The 15,548-nt window shown below is 33.7% G+C and overlaps 1 protein-coding gene across 3 annotated transcripts in view; it reads left to right on the plus strand.

Moving 5' to 3' along the window:
• Positions 1–15,548, plus strand: part of LOC143191495 (growth arrest-specific protein 2) — a 68,353-nt gene that overhangs the window by 31,824 nt on the left and 20,981 nt on the right. For all 3 annotated transcript variants that reach the window (XM_076396658.1, XM_076396660.1, XM_076396659.1), the window contains exon 2: positions 7,638–7,833. In XM_076396658.1, the coding sequence (XP_076252773.1) occupies positions 7,638–7,833 (196 nt within the window). The remainder of the gene's footprint in view (positions 1–7,637; positions 7,834–15,548) is intronic.

Here is a 15,548-nt window from a genome sequence, read left to right on the forward strand (position 1 = left end):
ACCCGGCTGCGTAAGATATCTGAGATAGTCTGCAAGTTGGTCGCCGTCTATTTAAAATAGACCCTAGTTTACAAATAAAATTATATGTGCACTCTCGTGTAACAAGAGTGACGGAAATATAACAATTCCATTTTTTCGCATTTCAATTTTATCACATTTTATATCCTTTTAAGAAATAGGTTCAACATTGACATTAAGTTTGAGAATTCTATGGTTTTGTTAGATGGTAAAATCATTTGTCGGGTTTTACCACGTAGATATTTGAAAGTGTTACTTTGGTAAATTATAAACATCTAATAATTTGAATTGCTAGTGAACATAACCATGTTTTGGTTTTAATTCACCTAAATGGTCCTGACGATCTATACAAAAAAAACTTAACGGTAGAAACAATTGGTCGATAAAAAGTGTAGTTATTGTTATAGTATAAAAGAGGTGAAGTTCGATGTCTGAATTTGGTTTATTGGAAATACAAAGTGAATTAAACCATATCAGCTATTTAATATTGATATTGTAATCATTTAATTTATCTATTGAGATGCATTTAGGTTAGGCATTGATCGAAAAACGGTCTTTATACGATTAAAAACACGCGACAAATTGAACAACACAGTATTCGTGAAATTGGTGAAAATCATCACATGTTGACTACTACTGACTCTGAAGAGAATGCTCATTTGTTTTGGAACAGCTAAAAACGTTGTTGAAACACTTTAATTAATAAAACATATGTTGTTAGCCAACGTAATAGGTTATCTAATCGTGATTTATGTCATGTGAAGATGTTCGTAAAATCCCGTCTGAATTAATCAATAATTAATATCCAAAATTCCCATAGAAATCATTACAAATGAACATTAACATCTCTGTAAGTACTCTGTAAGTACTACCTTTGTACTGAAAGTAAAAACAAGCTTTTTATTATTTGTCATATTTGCCTGATTTAGCACCGAAAAATACACATGTTATTGAATGTAAAAGAGATAATAATAAAATTGTTGAAAATATTTTTATGGCTCTGTTTTACCAATTTGCTAACGAAGTAATTAATTTATGCACAATATTTCTTTTGCATTAATTTTTTATTAGGTTTACACCACTCATAACTATATCTAAGGTGTGACGGTTGTTTTTTAATCACCTCTATATTTTAAATTGTTGAAAAACTATTTAGTAAGTAGATCCACAAATAACCTCTTGGTTTCTCAGGAGGTCGTTGTCAATCTGACATTTTTTCATTGTTGTGATTCTAGAAGTTCTGCCTTGTCTTAAAATGTTCATACAACCTCGATCTCATTCAATCCGCTGGTAATTTTTTTCATCAAGAACACCATCTTATGTTAACTCATAAATTTGAGGTGCAGTAAGAACCTTGTAAACTCTCTGAATGTATCCCACTCGCCGAATTCTCCAGACCTAATCCCTTCTGATTACTACTTGTTCGATATATGAGTCGTGAACATTCACAGTCTGAGCAGTGGTTCATTTCTTATGAAGATAACAATATGGTTCGATTCGTGAACACACATTTCAAAGATACATCGTTCTTTCGAAATTTGCAGGAAAATGGGAAAAAGTAGTAGTGGAAGTATTAATGGACAATACCTTGAATAAAATTCATCGTAACGATTTTTCACAATAAAGCTTCAGATAAAAAATATATGCCTGATAATATGCTATTTTTTGAGTTCAGCCAGCACTATCTGATGAAACCTAAACCTACAACTAAAGCTTTCTCAGTTGAAATTAATAATTAACCAATCGGCGTTATCTTTTATCAAATACCAAACTTACCACTGACATGGAGTCTCTTGAGGTACCAATATACAAGATATTCTGCACCATTTACAACCGATCTAATGTGAAATTTGTCTTTACGGCAGTAATATGTTAGTTTATAACCTTCAGCTAGCTAGTTTTTTGTATTTTGTCAGTTAAATGGTATGCCTATATTGGAAAATAAATTTCACAACATTTGAAAATGTAGAATACAGGAATATAAAATTGTCAGGCGTTCAGTAATCTTCACCGATTCCATAAATCGAAATTTTCCTGCATTCCTGCTTATGTATTATTTCAATGCCTAGTGCCCATGCGTTTTTTATGAGAGTAGTTCATTCATGGATTAGTTTAAAGAATTATTTATTACATAAGAGAGAAAATTAGCAGCGCACAATACGCGTGTAAAGTATGAATTATAGGTAAAATGTTATAATTTAATAACATTAATTTTGAAAGGTAATAAGGAGCAACTTTTTTATATTGAATAATTTTAACACTGAGCAATATGACGTAGTTTCGGTTAGTGCGAGATGCGAAAAGGACTGCCGAGTAGGGTACTGCTGCAAATCGAAAATTCTCAGTTAAATTCATATAATTGCCAGTGTCCTGAAAATAATATCAAAGATATGAGGACGTACCACAGCTATAACAGCAAAAATGTGAGTTGAATTGGTGAAGATTACTGTATGCTAAAACGTTAGCTTTATGTCAGTTTAATCTTCTTCAATTGAAATTAACAATTAATCAATTAACATCATCTCTTATTGAAAATCAAACTTAGTACTGGCCCGGAGTCTCTTTGGGCACTAAAAAAGTAACAAACAATGATCTACTGACTAATTAATGATGTTTTTAATGAATTATCATCCATTGTTCTATGCTACGCCAATGTGCAGAAGTTAATTCCGAAAATAATTAGAGTGTAAATCTTCAGCATTTAATTATATTTATTTCCATCTATGGTACGGATAATGTCGAAGAGCGACGCTTCAGCGCTAAATGGGACGCGGAACCGAAACAGTTTCGATGTCGTCCCGTTTCTAGCGCCAATAAAATTCCATCTCGGGCACGCGTTAAATGAATCCGATTATGCGGACTAAAAACCACGACCAACAAAACCGATCGATTCAGTTTATTGTAAATCATTCGCAATTATCCCAGTTCAGTTTGGCTAATCACCATTTAATTATCTTTGGTTAACCACTTGTTGATAATGGATGACATTGATACACTCGTAAAGGTATCTATCTATCTTATCTTTTTGATGGTATCTATAAAGTGAGTAATATGTTGTTCTAAAATGACATTTACTTCGTTCAAGTGAGTATAACATTCGATTAATTAGGCGAAACATTTGGTGTCCATTCAATTCTCAGTAAATCATCGTTTCATCCCAATGTTGTGGTTCGTTGGCGATTGTTTATCACTTTATCTTAGGAATAGTTCACTATATATTATTTTTTAGCCACTAAAATACGACCAACAAATCCTTTCGATTCAGTTTATTATAAATCATTCGCAATTATCTTAGTTCAGTTTGGTTAATGATCATTTAGTCATCGTTGGTTAACCAATTGTTGATAATGGATGACATTGATACACTCGTAAAGGTATCTATCTATCTATCTTATCTTTTTGATGGTATTTATAAAGTGAGTTGTTGTTTTAAAATTACTTTTATTTCGTTCAATTGAGTATAACATTCGATTATTTGTGAGAAACATTTGGTGTCCATTCAATTCTCAGTAATTCATCGTTTTATCCCAATGTTGTGGTTTGTTGGCGATTGCCTATCAGTCTATCTTACGAATAGTTCACTATATATTATTTTTAGCCTTTAAAATACTACCAACAAATCCTTTCGAATCAGTTTATTATAAATCATTCGCAATTATCTTAGTTCAGTTTGGTTAATCATCATTTAGTCATCGTTGGTTAACCAATTGTTGATAATGGATGACATTGATACACTCGTAAAGGTATCTATCTATCTTATCTTTTTGATGGTATCTATAAAGTGAGTTGTTGTTTTAAAATGACTTTTACTTCAATTGAGTTCTTTCTCGCTCACTTGAGTATAACATTCGATTATTTGTGAGAAACATTTGGTGTCCATTCAATTCTCAGTAATTCATCGTTTTATCCCAATGTTGTGGTTTGTTGGCGTTTGCCTATCACTCTATCTTACGAATAGTTCACTATATTTTTTTAGCCATTAAAATATGACCAACAAATCCTTTCGATTCAGTTTATTATAAATCATTCGCAATTATTTTAGTTCAGTTTGGTTAATCATCATTTAGTCATCGTTGGTTAACCAGTTGTTGATAATGGATGACATTGATACACACGTATAGGTATCTATATCTATCTATCTTATCTTTTTGATGGTATTTATAAAGTGAGTTGTTGTTTTAAAATGACTTTTACTTCAATTGAGTTCTTTCTCGTTCACTTGAGTATAACATTCGATTATTTGTGAGAAACATTTGGTGTCCATTCAATTCTCAGTAATTCATCGTTTTATCCCAATGTTGTGGTTTGTTGGCGTTTGTCTATCACTCTATCTTACGAATAGTTCACTATATTTTTTTAGCCATTAAAATATGACCAACAAATCCTTTCGATTCAGTTTATTATAAATCATTCGCAATTATTTTAGTTCAGTTTGGTTAATCATCATTTAGTCATCGTTGGTTAACCAATTGTTGATAATGGATGACATTGATACACTCGTAAAGGTATCTATCTATCTTATCTTTTTGATGGTATTTATAAAGTGAGCAATCTGTTGTTTTAAAATGACTTTTACTTCGTTCAAGTGAGTATAACATTCGATTATTTATGAGAAACATTTGCTGTCGATTAAATTCTCAGTAATGCATCATTAGCTTGTTTATCATTGAAGCAACGTTGGTTCAATATATGGAAACCGTTAAATTTTGGTTATTCAAACTAATGAGCGTCTACAAACAATCAACTGTATCGTTACAACTGTATCAGAAGTAGCAAGGTCTGGAGAATACGGTAGGTGAGGTAGGATTTCCCATTTTAATGATTCCTCTGATTTTGTAACATGAGGTTGAGCGTCATCTTGCTGAAGAATAACACTGTTATGTCCTTGCTCGTATTTCGGCCGTTTATCGCGTAGTAGGGTTCCCCATTGATTGTTTCATTAGGTTTTTGTAGTTCATAGTATACCCCACCAAGCTGATAACACCGAATACGGAGTATTCTCTTGGAGCCATATATATTTGGTTTTATCGTTGATGTTGATGCATTGCCAGGTGATGATTTTTTTGCTTTGAATTATTGTAACGATTCCACTTTTCATCATAAGTAACAATAGGATGGAAAAAACCTTTCTATTTTTGCCATTGAAGCAGCATTTCACACATAACCAAAGTCTTTCAATGTTTATTGCTTGGCTTCTGTTCATACACTAGAAACTATCTACGATTTTGGATCATTTTCTTGTTTTTCAAGCTATTGGAAATGGTTTCATATATTGCTCTCAACAATTTCGCATGTCCTTTTACGTGTTACACGGATCATCGTCGAGTAATGAATTCCTCGCAAATACGATTTACTTGGTACAAACGTACTGAATTTTTTTTGTTTAGAGCTCGACGAAATGACACATACTGAAAAGTGAAACCTGTTTATGGGGCTTCAACATGAAGTTGGTTGCAAATGTAGCCAATGCTATTTAATACAGAGGAATACCAGTCATAGATCTGTTTAGTTATTGTATCTACCGTGGTATTTCCTATTATAATAACCTACCATCGAGATGTATACCGAGGTATTCTTATTGAGGAATTCAGTATCCCTCAAATGATATAATTAGATTTCTTCATGAGATGTAATTAAATCCTTTCGCAGCAATGCAAAATTTTTCTAGTGTCCATTTCCTTGGATCTTCTTGACTGCCATTTGTACTTTTAGTATAGCTCTAAACAGACATATATCTGTTATTAAAATAACTGTGTCGTTGAAACATGTTTCAAGTAATATTCCTTTTGTACTTGGGATATTCTCAGTGTACAGCAGATATAGAAATATTTCCAAGACTACAGCTGCTAATAGTTTTAAATGTTGAAAACCATCATAAAAAACTAAAAACTTTAATTCACTTATACTAGCTATTGTTTTTTTTTGATCTGCGTAACTAGGTGTGTTCTCTTAATGAAAAATATTTTTTTCTTTCATGTCATTTTAACTAAAATGTTACCATAACAATCTGAATTTATTATTTTACCAATTTGGAAGCTTGGTTTTAAATTTAGCCATCGTGTGTATAGTCTTTAAACTGTTAAAAAGAAATTTGATTTGATTATAAAATTTTATTTATTCTAAAGTAAATGGCCTACTTTATAAATATTTATTGATCTATATGATATATATCCATATCCATTTATTGATTATATATGACAATAACAAATTATGAAAAATTATAAAAAAGTATGTATAACATACATATTATAAAACAAATGTGGTTAAAGTCACGGGTACTCATAATGAGCAATGAGTAACGATGATGATATAACATTCCCTACAAACATTTCGATGCCTTTGCACGGAACAGTATTTTATCACAATTTTTTATAACGGATTATCTTAATCAAGGATATTCCGCACACAGCGTTGAAAATTGTCAGAAATCAAAAGGAATCGCCACAAAAAAAAGAAAAATTGTTCTGCAATATTTTTAGATGTTGCTCAAGCTTTCGAAGTTTGGTATGAGGATATAAAGCAAAATATTATAAAATATTTTTAACGAAAAAATTGAAAATTAAATTTAGATTTTTAACACAAAAAACTTTTTAAAATAGAATACGTACTATATACACACAATTTAGCTTAATACCTACCTGAACCTATTTATCTATTTACAATACTATTTTAACTACCACCAACTGATCACTTTGTAGTCGGTGCCATACCCAAATAATTTTCTGTATATGTCATAATATTATATTATTATATTTGTATTGTCAATTCGGTTAAAAATGTTTTTGCTTGACCAATATTCAAACATTTTCATTAGTTATATATAACTGACCATACATCAGAGTTTTCAGAGAAACAGTAGGTTTATTGTAATTTGAAGAAAGTACAAGTAGGTGTTAAACATGGAAATATCCTGTACACTTGGGACTTGTCAACATTCAATGAAAATGTTGCTGCTATATTTGCAAATGACACTGCAAGACAGACATAGGAGATAGGAGATAGACATTGGATATAACAACAATGAATCAACCTAACAGTTACAAACAGCTATTGCTCAAATACAACGTTGGACAAAACATGGAGCATCAAAACGAGTCAAAATACCTCATCGCATATTTATTTCGCCAACAAAAGAATCAAGCACAAGCCAGCAAGTATATATAACTCAGTAACTATCGAAATACAGCCAAATATCTTGATGTTAAACTTATGCTGTTAAACTATATAATTCCAAAATAAGGTACTGCGAAGTATTGTTGATGGTTCATCGGATATTCGTGGTAAGGACCTAAAGGTAGAAACTGTCGAAAACATTATCTACTAGCCAAAGACCTGAACCGAGGTTCCATCAACCCATCAACGTTGATTTTCTCCACCCCCTAGATAATGATGGCTTAGTAAGATGATTTAAGACAGTAAACCATTCAGTGAAGTTATTAGCAAGACTTAGTGTACGTTAAAAACAATGTCATAGATGTTAAGCCTAAATGTCTATCGTAATTTCAAAACCGTAGCACTTTAGGAGAAAACAAATAGCTTGTTAGTGTTAATTTACTAACATATATTGCTAAAATAAATTAAAAATACATTTTTGAAACATTTGCTGTATTTTGTTCCAGATGGCGTTTGGACGTCGCGATGTCTCTCGAAACCGAAATTCCTGGGGGCCGATATCTACCGTTTCCATGGCGTTTCCTCGGCCTGAACCCGACGACGAACTGGCCGAAGAATACACCGAGAGGATGGTATCGGCTCAGATGCGTCAACTCGACCCTTTGAAAGAAGATTTGGCAGATTGGCTCAACAAAACGTTGGGTGAGTAATAATCGATTTTTAATAATTGAATAATTTAGGTTCATTTTTTGTCTGGAACAGAATTTTCTATACACATTTTGCGTTATCAAAATTGCATAATATTACCAAATATTTGATGTATTATATGTATATTATATGTATCTTGTAGCTTTCTTTTAGTCTTTCTAGGTAGTTAAATTAGAAACGTTGAATATCTTATTCGCTAGTAGTTCTCCTATAACAAACAGGTCAGTTGAAAAGTCCCCGGCCTACCATAGTAAAACACATTTTTTTTGGCAAAATTACTTTTTTTTATTCAACATAATTCCCTTCAAGGGTGATACACTGATTATAGCGACTCTCCAACTTTTCGGTGCCATTTTTGTAGTACGATTTGTCCTTTGCTTCAAAATAGGCCTCAGTTTCGCCGATCACCTCTTCATTCGACGAATATTTCTTCCCAGCGAGCATTCTTTTGTGATCTGAGAACAGGAAATAGTCGCTGGGGCCAGATCTGGAGAATATGGTGGATGAGGAAGCAATTCGAAGCCGAATTCATGGATTTTTGCCATCGTTTTCACTGACTTGTGACACGGTGCATTGTCTTGGTGAAGCAACACTTTCTTTTCCTTCAAATGCGGCCGCTTTTAGGCGATTTTGTCCTTCAAATAATACTATGTAATAGTCGCTGCTGATGGTCCTTCCTTTTTCAAGGCAGTCAATGAAAATTATTCCATGCGCATCCCAAAATACAGACGCCATAACCTTGTCAACCGACTGTTGCGTTTTTCCACGCTTTGGAGCGGGTTCATCGTGTGCAGTCCACTCGGATGACTGTCGATTCGACTTTGGTGTGAAATGATGGAGCCATGTTTCATCCATTGTCACGTATCGCCGCATAAACTCGGGTTTATTACGGTTGATCATCTTCAAACAGCGAATCGTCAACTCGTCGTTGTTTTTGGTCAAAAGCTTTTGCTTCAACTATATTTTGTCCCTTCAAAAAGCAATATTTTATCAACACGCGAAATTCTTTTTTATCCATTTTTTTCACAATAACAAAAGTTGCTTTACACAAAATGCTATAATTCACAAACTAATAATCCGATAGCTGTCAAATTTATACACGCATCTTTTGAGGATTAGCGCTAACTAAAAAACTTAAGGATTTAATTCTAGTAGCGCCATCTATGTGTCAGACCGGGGACTTTTCATTTAATATATCTATGTTAGGAGAACCCTTCGGTTTTTAATTTGTTTCTGTAGTAATAATATTTATGTATTAATTGATACTACTGCTATTTTCTGTTAAATACACTTCGCCGTACTACAACATCAACATTTTTTAATTTTTTTAGCCTGGCGTTAACATGAGTATGTAGTCTCTCCTGCTGTCTTCTTGCGATTCTCTTGATTATCTGAGTAATAGTCGGTATCTGAAGGTCTCCGTAGAAGAAATTATTCTTGTAATATCTGGGATTTTCTTTGTTCTGAAATAATTATATTTTATGCATATTTCGCAAACATCCCTATAACTGCAATCCATAAACCTCTATAGATTATTGGAACTTTTGGGTACAATAGCAACTCATTAAGCATAGATAATTGAAATGTCTTCCAATTAACTAATATATAAGTGGGACCAAGAGTGGTATCTAATAAAAATAATAATCACTTTCATAATATTCGTAGGATGTGAAAATTGTTTTAAAGCACTTGTTTTAAAAGTTATAATTAAATATATTTAAAAACTGTTGTATTATTAATTGTTCTATATACACATGCGATTAGAAATATTTTGCATCTGTCTCTCCAAAATTCTATTGGACACTATCAGACGCTCTATGAATCTATTCGGCCAGAAATTGTAGCTATTTTAAAATCATATTATGTATTTATCTGGTGTTCATATTATTTTGTCCATCCTACATAATTTATGTACGTATTAGCAATTAGCAACTTTTTTTGGTATTTTTTAATTTTGAGTTGGTATTTTCATGCACAAAGTGATAGCTTCATAATTTTCCTGCAAGCATAATTTTAATATAGATTCTAGTCAGTAGTCAGTGTCCATTGCTCAAGAATATATGTGATCAATTTTTTGTCCTGATGGTGATAAATTAGCCATGTTAGCGACATGCTGCTTTACTGTTGAAGATAAAAAATCGTTAAATTTTTTCTTTCAGTAATTTATTTTGTTATCATAACATTCCCACAACTATAACTCAACTAATACAAGGAGCGATTCCAGAAAACCCAATATTATCACTCGGTCTCGGATATAAAATGTTCCACGTTTTCAATCACGCACAAGCTCCGGCTCGTTTGATTGATGGACATCTCCGTGCCAGGTACAGGGAACGACAAAAATCGCCTGATAGTTTCATGATGATGGCGAATTAAACTGACTTTTCGTTTAATATCGACTGATTTTTAACCGAAGAATTATCCGGCCCGTGCACGAAAGGACCCGGGGGATGGTAGAGGATACTTGGGGATCAATATGAAGGCCATTTTTTTCTGCGTCAAAACTTCGGGATCGTTTTCTGGCTAATGTTATCGGAATTTGTTTGATTAATAGCGTAGAAGCATCGTTTTTCTGGATCATTGTACTTTTCAGTTAAAGAAAAAGAAATTTTAGCTGTAGAACCTTCTTTAAGCTTCATCTTCAGATTATTGGTGGCTCAATGCACGAAACGTATCCTTGTCGTGTAACAGGTCAATTGAAAAGTCTCCGGCCTACTATAAAAACACATATTTTTGGCAAAATTAGTTTTTTTTCTATTCAACATAATTCCCTTCAAGGGTGATACACTGATTATAGCGACCCTCCAACTTTTCGATACCATTTTTGTAGTACGATTTGTCCTTTGCTTCAAAATAGGCCTCAGTTTCGTCGATCTTGAGGCATTCTTTTGAGATCTGAAAACAGGAAATAGTCGCTGGGAGCCAGATCTGGAGAATACAGTGGATGAGGAAGCAATTCGAAGCCCAATTCATGGATTTTTGACACGATGCATTGTCTTGGTGAAGCAGCACTTTCATTTTCTTCAAATACGGCAGTTTTTCGGCGATTTCGTCCTTTAAACGGTCCAATAACGCTATGTAATAGTCGCTGTTGATGGTCCTTCCTTGTTCAAGGTAGTCAATGAAAATTATTCCATGCGCATCCCAAAATACAGACGCCATAACCTTGCCAGCCGACTGTTGCGTTTTTCCACGCTTTGGAGCGGGTTCAACGTGTGTAGTCCACTCGGATGACTGTCGATTGGACTTCGGAGTGAAATAATAGAGCCATGTTTCATCCGTTGTCACATATCGATGCAAAAACTCGGGTTTACTACGCTTGATCATCAACACTGCTTCGAATCATCAACTCGTCGTTGTTTTTGGTCAAAAGTGAGCTCGCGCGGCACCCACTTTGCAAAGAGCTTTCTCATACCCAAATATTCGTGAATGATATGATGTACACATTCATTTGATATATTTAGTGTGTCTGCTATTTCGTTCAATTTAATTTTACGGTCATTCAAAATTATTTTATGGATTTTTTAAATGTTTTTGTCGGTAACAACCTCTTCTGGGCGTCCACTGCGTTCACCATCTTCGGTGCTCATTACACCACGTTTAAACTTGGCATACCAATCCTTGATGGTTGATTTTCCTGGGTTAGTATCCGGAAACTCGGCATCAAGCCAAGTTTTTGCTTCAACTGTATTTTTTCCCTTCAAAAAGCAATATTTTATCAACACGCGAAATTTCTTTTTATCAATTTTTTTCACAATAACAAAACTTGCTTCACTCAAAATGCTATAATTCACAAACTAATGATCTGACAGCTGTCAAATTTTACACACATCTTTTGAGGGTTAAGGCTAACTAAAAAGCATATGGATTTAATTCTAGTAGCGTCATCTATGTGTCAGGTCGGGGATTTCTCAATTGACCTGTTACAGCTTATAGTCGGATTGGCAGTCGTTCTGCAGTTACTCAAGCATTCTTTAAGTGAAATTCGGCCAGAAGTATTGCAGTTGAAGCTGTAAGGTCTCAGAAGATTGATTGTTTAAGTAATATAATCGATTAAAAAAACAGAAATTTATAAGCAATTTGCTACTTATATATGTTTATATATAAGTTGAGTTCTTGTTTCATTGGATATTCTCATTTTAATCTGCGGAAAAGTATATATTTGATGTTATATTTTGGTTGTCTGCAGATAAATGAATTATATTTTAGATGAATTTTAAGCAATGTATATGTTGAGAGATTAACTTAATTCTTAAAAGATGTTACTTCCTTCAGAATGACCTCCATAACATAACAAACGTATTTTTTAAAATTTTATCTACGAGTAAATATTTCTGTTAGAATATATCAATAATTCAGATATCGAATAAAAGAACAATATAAATTAAAAAAGACCATAATACCATTAATTTACTGTTACTATATTGTTTATATTATTTACAAAAAGAAATGTAAAAAGTATAATTTTGAAAGTTCTGTTATGTATTAAATAAAAAGAAAATGATATATGTAAAGGTATAATTATAAACAATATGACGCTGAAATATCAATTTCAAATGAATTCCAGCAAAATGCGCATTTTAAACCAATCAAAATCTATATAGTTTTTAAAGATACAGAATTGTGAATTATTCGGTATACTTTTATTTATATTATAATATTAATATCGGACGTAAAGCCTTTTTGATGTCTCCGTTAAATCGGTCCTCGAAGTACCGCGACCGACGGTGGCCTACGCGCACTGGCCCCGGGCCAACTACGAGGTCGCCGATTTCGTGAGGAAGATAACCTCGAAAGTCGATCTTTGACATGCGGTGCCTTTTTTCCAAAGCTGCCCTGGGCGTAGACCCGGATACCGCTCGATGTTATCCGTCGACGACGCTTCCAGCGGTCGTATATGGGTCGCGGTTTTCGATATTGCGAGATGTAATCGGATACAAAACAATGGTATCTTTGAAGTTATAATTGTAAACTTATAATATTGATGTGTATTATTTACTGTTATTTGTTGAGAAATACTGTTGAAAATAAAAAATTACCTCTCAAACTTTTATATTGTCAACAATTTGTCTCAATGATAGGTTAAACTGGAAACATCACGTTAGACAAAAAGCATAGTAGATTATACTCAAAGTCCAGCAAAGTTTTACGATTAATTACCAATAGTTATCGCTACGTTACCAATGAAGAGTTGCACGATTACCTCGAAATCAAATGAATACACGATATGATCCAAGATTTCGCCTTAACACATGAAATAAGGCTGCTAAATCACAGCACCGCGGAAGCAATACACCTGTTGGACAACACGCAGGAATTAGAAGATTGAAGCGAATCAAACCGCACGAACTTGTATAGTGTATAAGTGTATTTTTAACGTTAGCTTAAGTAGTTTTAGTAGATTAGTGTTATTTTAATTTGGGAAATACATATTGATGTATTAATCCCGCACTCACCTTGCTTGTATATTAATGCAAGTACAACAGAACAGTGGTAATAAATTATAATAATATATCAGAATATATTAAGTAAAACCCAGGCCGGTGTTATTTGTATCAAGATTATCAATATCAATGATTCAATGTCATGTAACATATAGATGTGGACGAAAAACCAAACCAATAGTAGGAGGATGTCTAAAGCGACACTTTCATCTTTACACTTCACGCTCGTTGTTTTGTTTAACGCGCAATGATCGATCAACTGTTACCCAAGAAGTGAAGCCTACGATATCCGTTATGTCCACATAGTTTTTGCCTTTCGGCGTCACAGTTTAAAAGGGATGACGTCGACGATCGATACCAGAGCTCAGCTTACCGGATACAAAGAGAGGAAGTTTCATTTTAATCAAATGCATAACCGAGCCGGCTAAGGAGTGTGAGCGCATTCGTTGGAAACGAGAGTGTAGACGAAGGCGCGACATACGCCGGTGCCCAGTAGCGCCCTTTTCATTAAGTAATTAGTTCGTATCGTGACAAATTGACCCTGCCTTCCGAAGCGAAGAGTTAAATTACTGCTCTATTAGTTGTTTGCTTGCAGGAATTGACAATCCCCAATGCATTTATTTGTAATTTTATACTGGGAATATGGATATATGGGATATACTGAGAATAGAAGAATCAAGTTAACTTTGCAATAGAAATAGCTGTACCAGTTGTTTTGGAAAGTGATTACCGTTTTTTTATTCGAAAAAATCTACATGATTTTCAAAAAAATGGAAAAATGTATTTATTCAAAGTATTGGCCATTTGATTCTATACATCTCTCCCATCTTTCTGGCAATTTATGGATAATAATCCAAATAAGCCGTTTGTCCTTTGAGTAAAACCATTCATCGAGCCACTTTCTAATTTCTTGGAAATTGGCGATGTGCTATTATGAAAACGCGTGTGCCATTAATGCGAAAAGTTGGTAATCAACGGACAAGGTCTGGAGAGTACGGCAGGTGTGATAATATATCCCATTCAAGTGCTTTCAACTTTGCTTTTATATATACTAACGAACTAATAACTTAATCTCTAAACGCACTATTCCATATGTAAGCCATACTGAAAATGGCGCTCAAAATAAATAAACAACAAACGTACCATATAAACGAAGTGAGCCAATCAGATCCCTCGGAGCTTATAGCGTAGCGATTAAAGCAAGTAATAGTTAAAAGTAATCTAGATGTTGGACGTCGCGAAACATTTCCCCAAAATTTCCTGTGAAGTTAAATCTCTATTTCTCTATGTTGCATACTTGAAAGCCTAGTGACATCTGTTATAAATATCGGTAATGACTTTCTGGTACGCCTGGTATATCAAATTGTTCAGTTCGTTTAATATGAAATTATTTGTATAAGCAGCTTAGTGAAGAACTACCTGTTGAATTTGTTAATTTTTTTATTTAAAAGGCACATAGCACACGTATTACAACTAGTTATTCAATATATTTTAATCTAACATTGTTCTTAAAGTCCAGGTCTAAGATTTCACACCCAAACACCCATTGTCGAGTAGTTGGACGTTTTTATGTTCACGCAATCTCATTTGAAGCTTTTTTAGAAACCGCTTAATTTCTTCTCTGGATATTGGTACCCTTAGCTTTTTGTGAATGTTTGTATCATGTTGATAATTTCTTTATGCAACACCAGATATCACCATAACCTTCTTTTTTTGTCACCTGAGCACAACTTGTATTGTTCGGAATGACTTGAGAATGTTGGACTGATTAGAAAGTGGAGTTAACTCGTTTAACATTTTCGTTCGATGATTTTTTTCGATTTTTTCTCGATTTTCAAGACTGGAGTACATCGATCTCCACTCTTGATCGCTGTGAAATACTGGTATCACGAATTAAGTCGTCGCTGCGGTTCCCACAGTGATGAAAGTCGTCCTAAATCGGTTTTTGTCACAGATGTCAATGATTTTGTATGCGGAATGATATTGCAATATCATTATGTGACTTAAAGCGAGATTGAGTTATCCTTGGATATTAGTAGTACGAGCATCAATATAAACTATATTGCATGAGCTTTTAGCTGTGATAAAAATTAGGTCACATTGGATCCCGCATAATTTAACAAGAGCTGAAAAATATCGTGACAATTGGTGCAAATGCTGTGTATAAGATCAACACAGGTGACGAATCTTGGATCTAAACACATGAGACCCAAACATAATAACTATCCACTGTGTAGGTCTTCCAATACGAGCTTGCACATGTGG

The sequence above is a fragment of the Rhynchophorus ferrugineus genome, unplaced genomic scaffold (genome assembly GCF_030347505.1).
Source record: "Rhynchophorus ferrugineus isolate W39M unplaced genomic scaffold, kcgeb_rfMv2 rfM2, whole genome shotgun sequence".
In the NCBI taxonomy this organism is placed as follows: Eukaryota; Metazoa; Arthropoda; class Insecta; order Coleoptera; family Curculionidae; genus Rhynchophorus; species Rhynchophorus ferrugineus.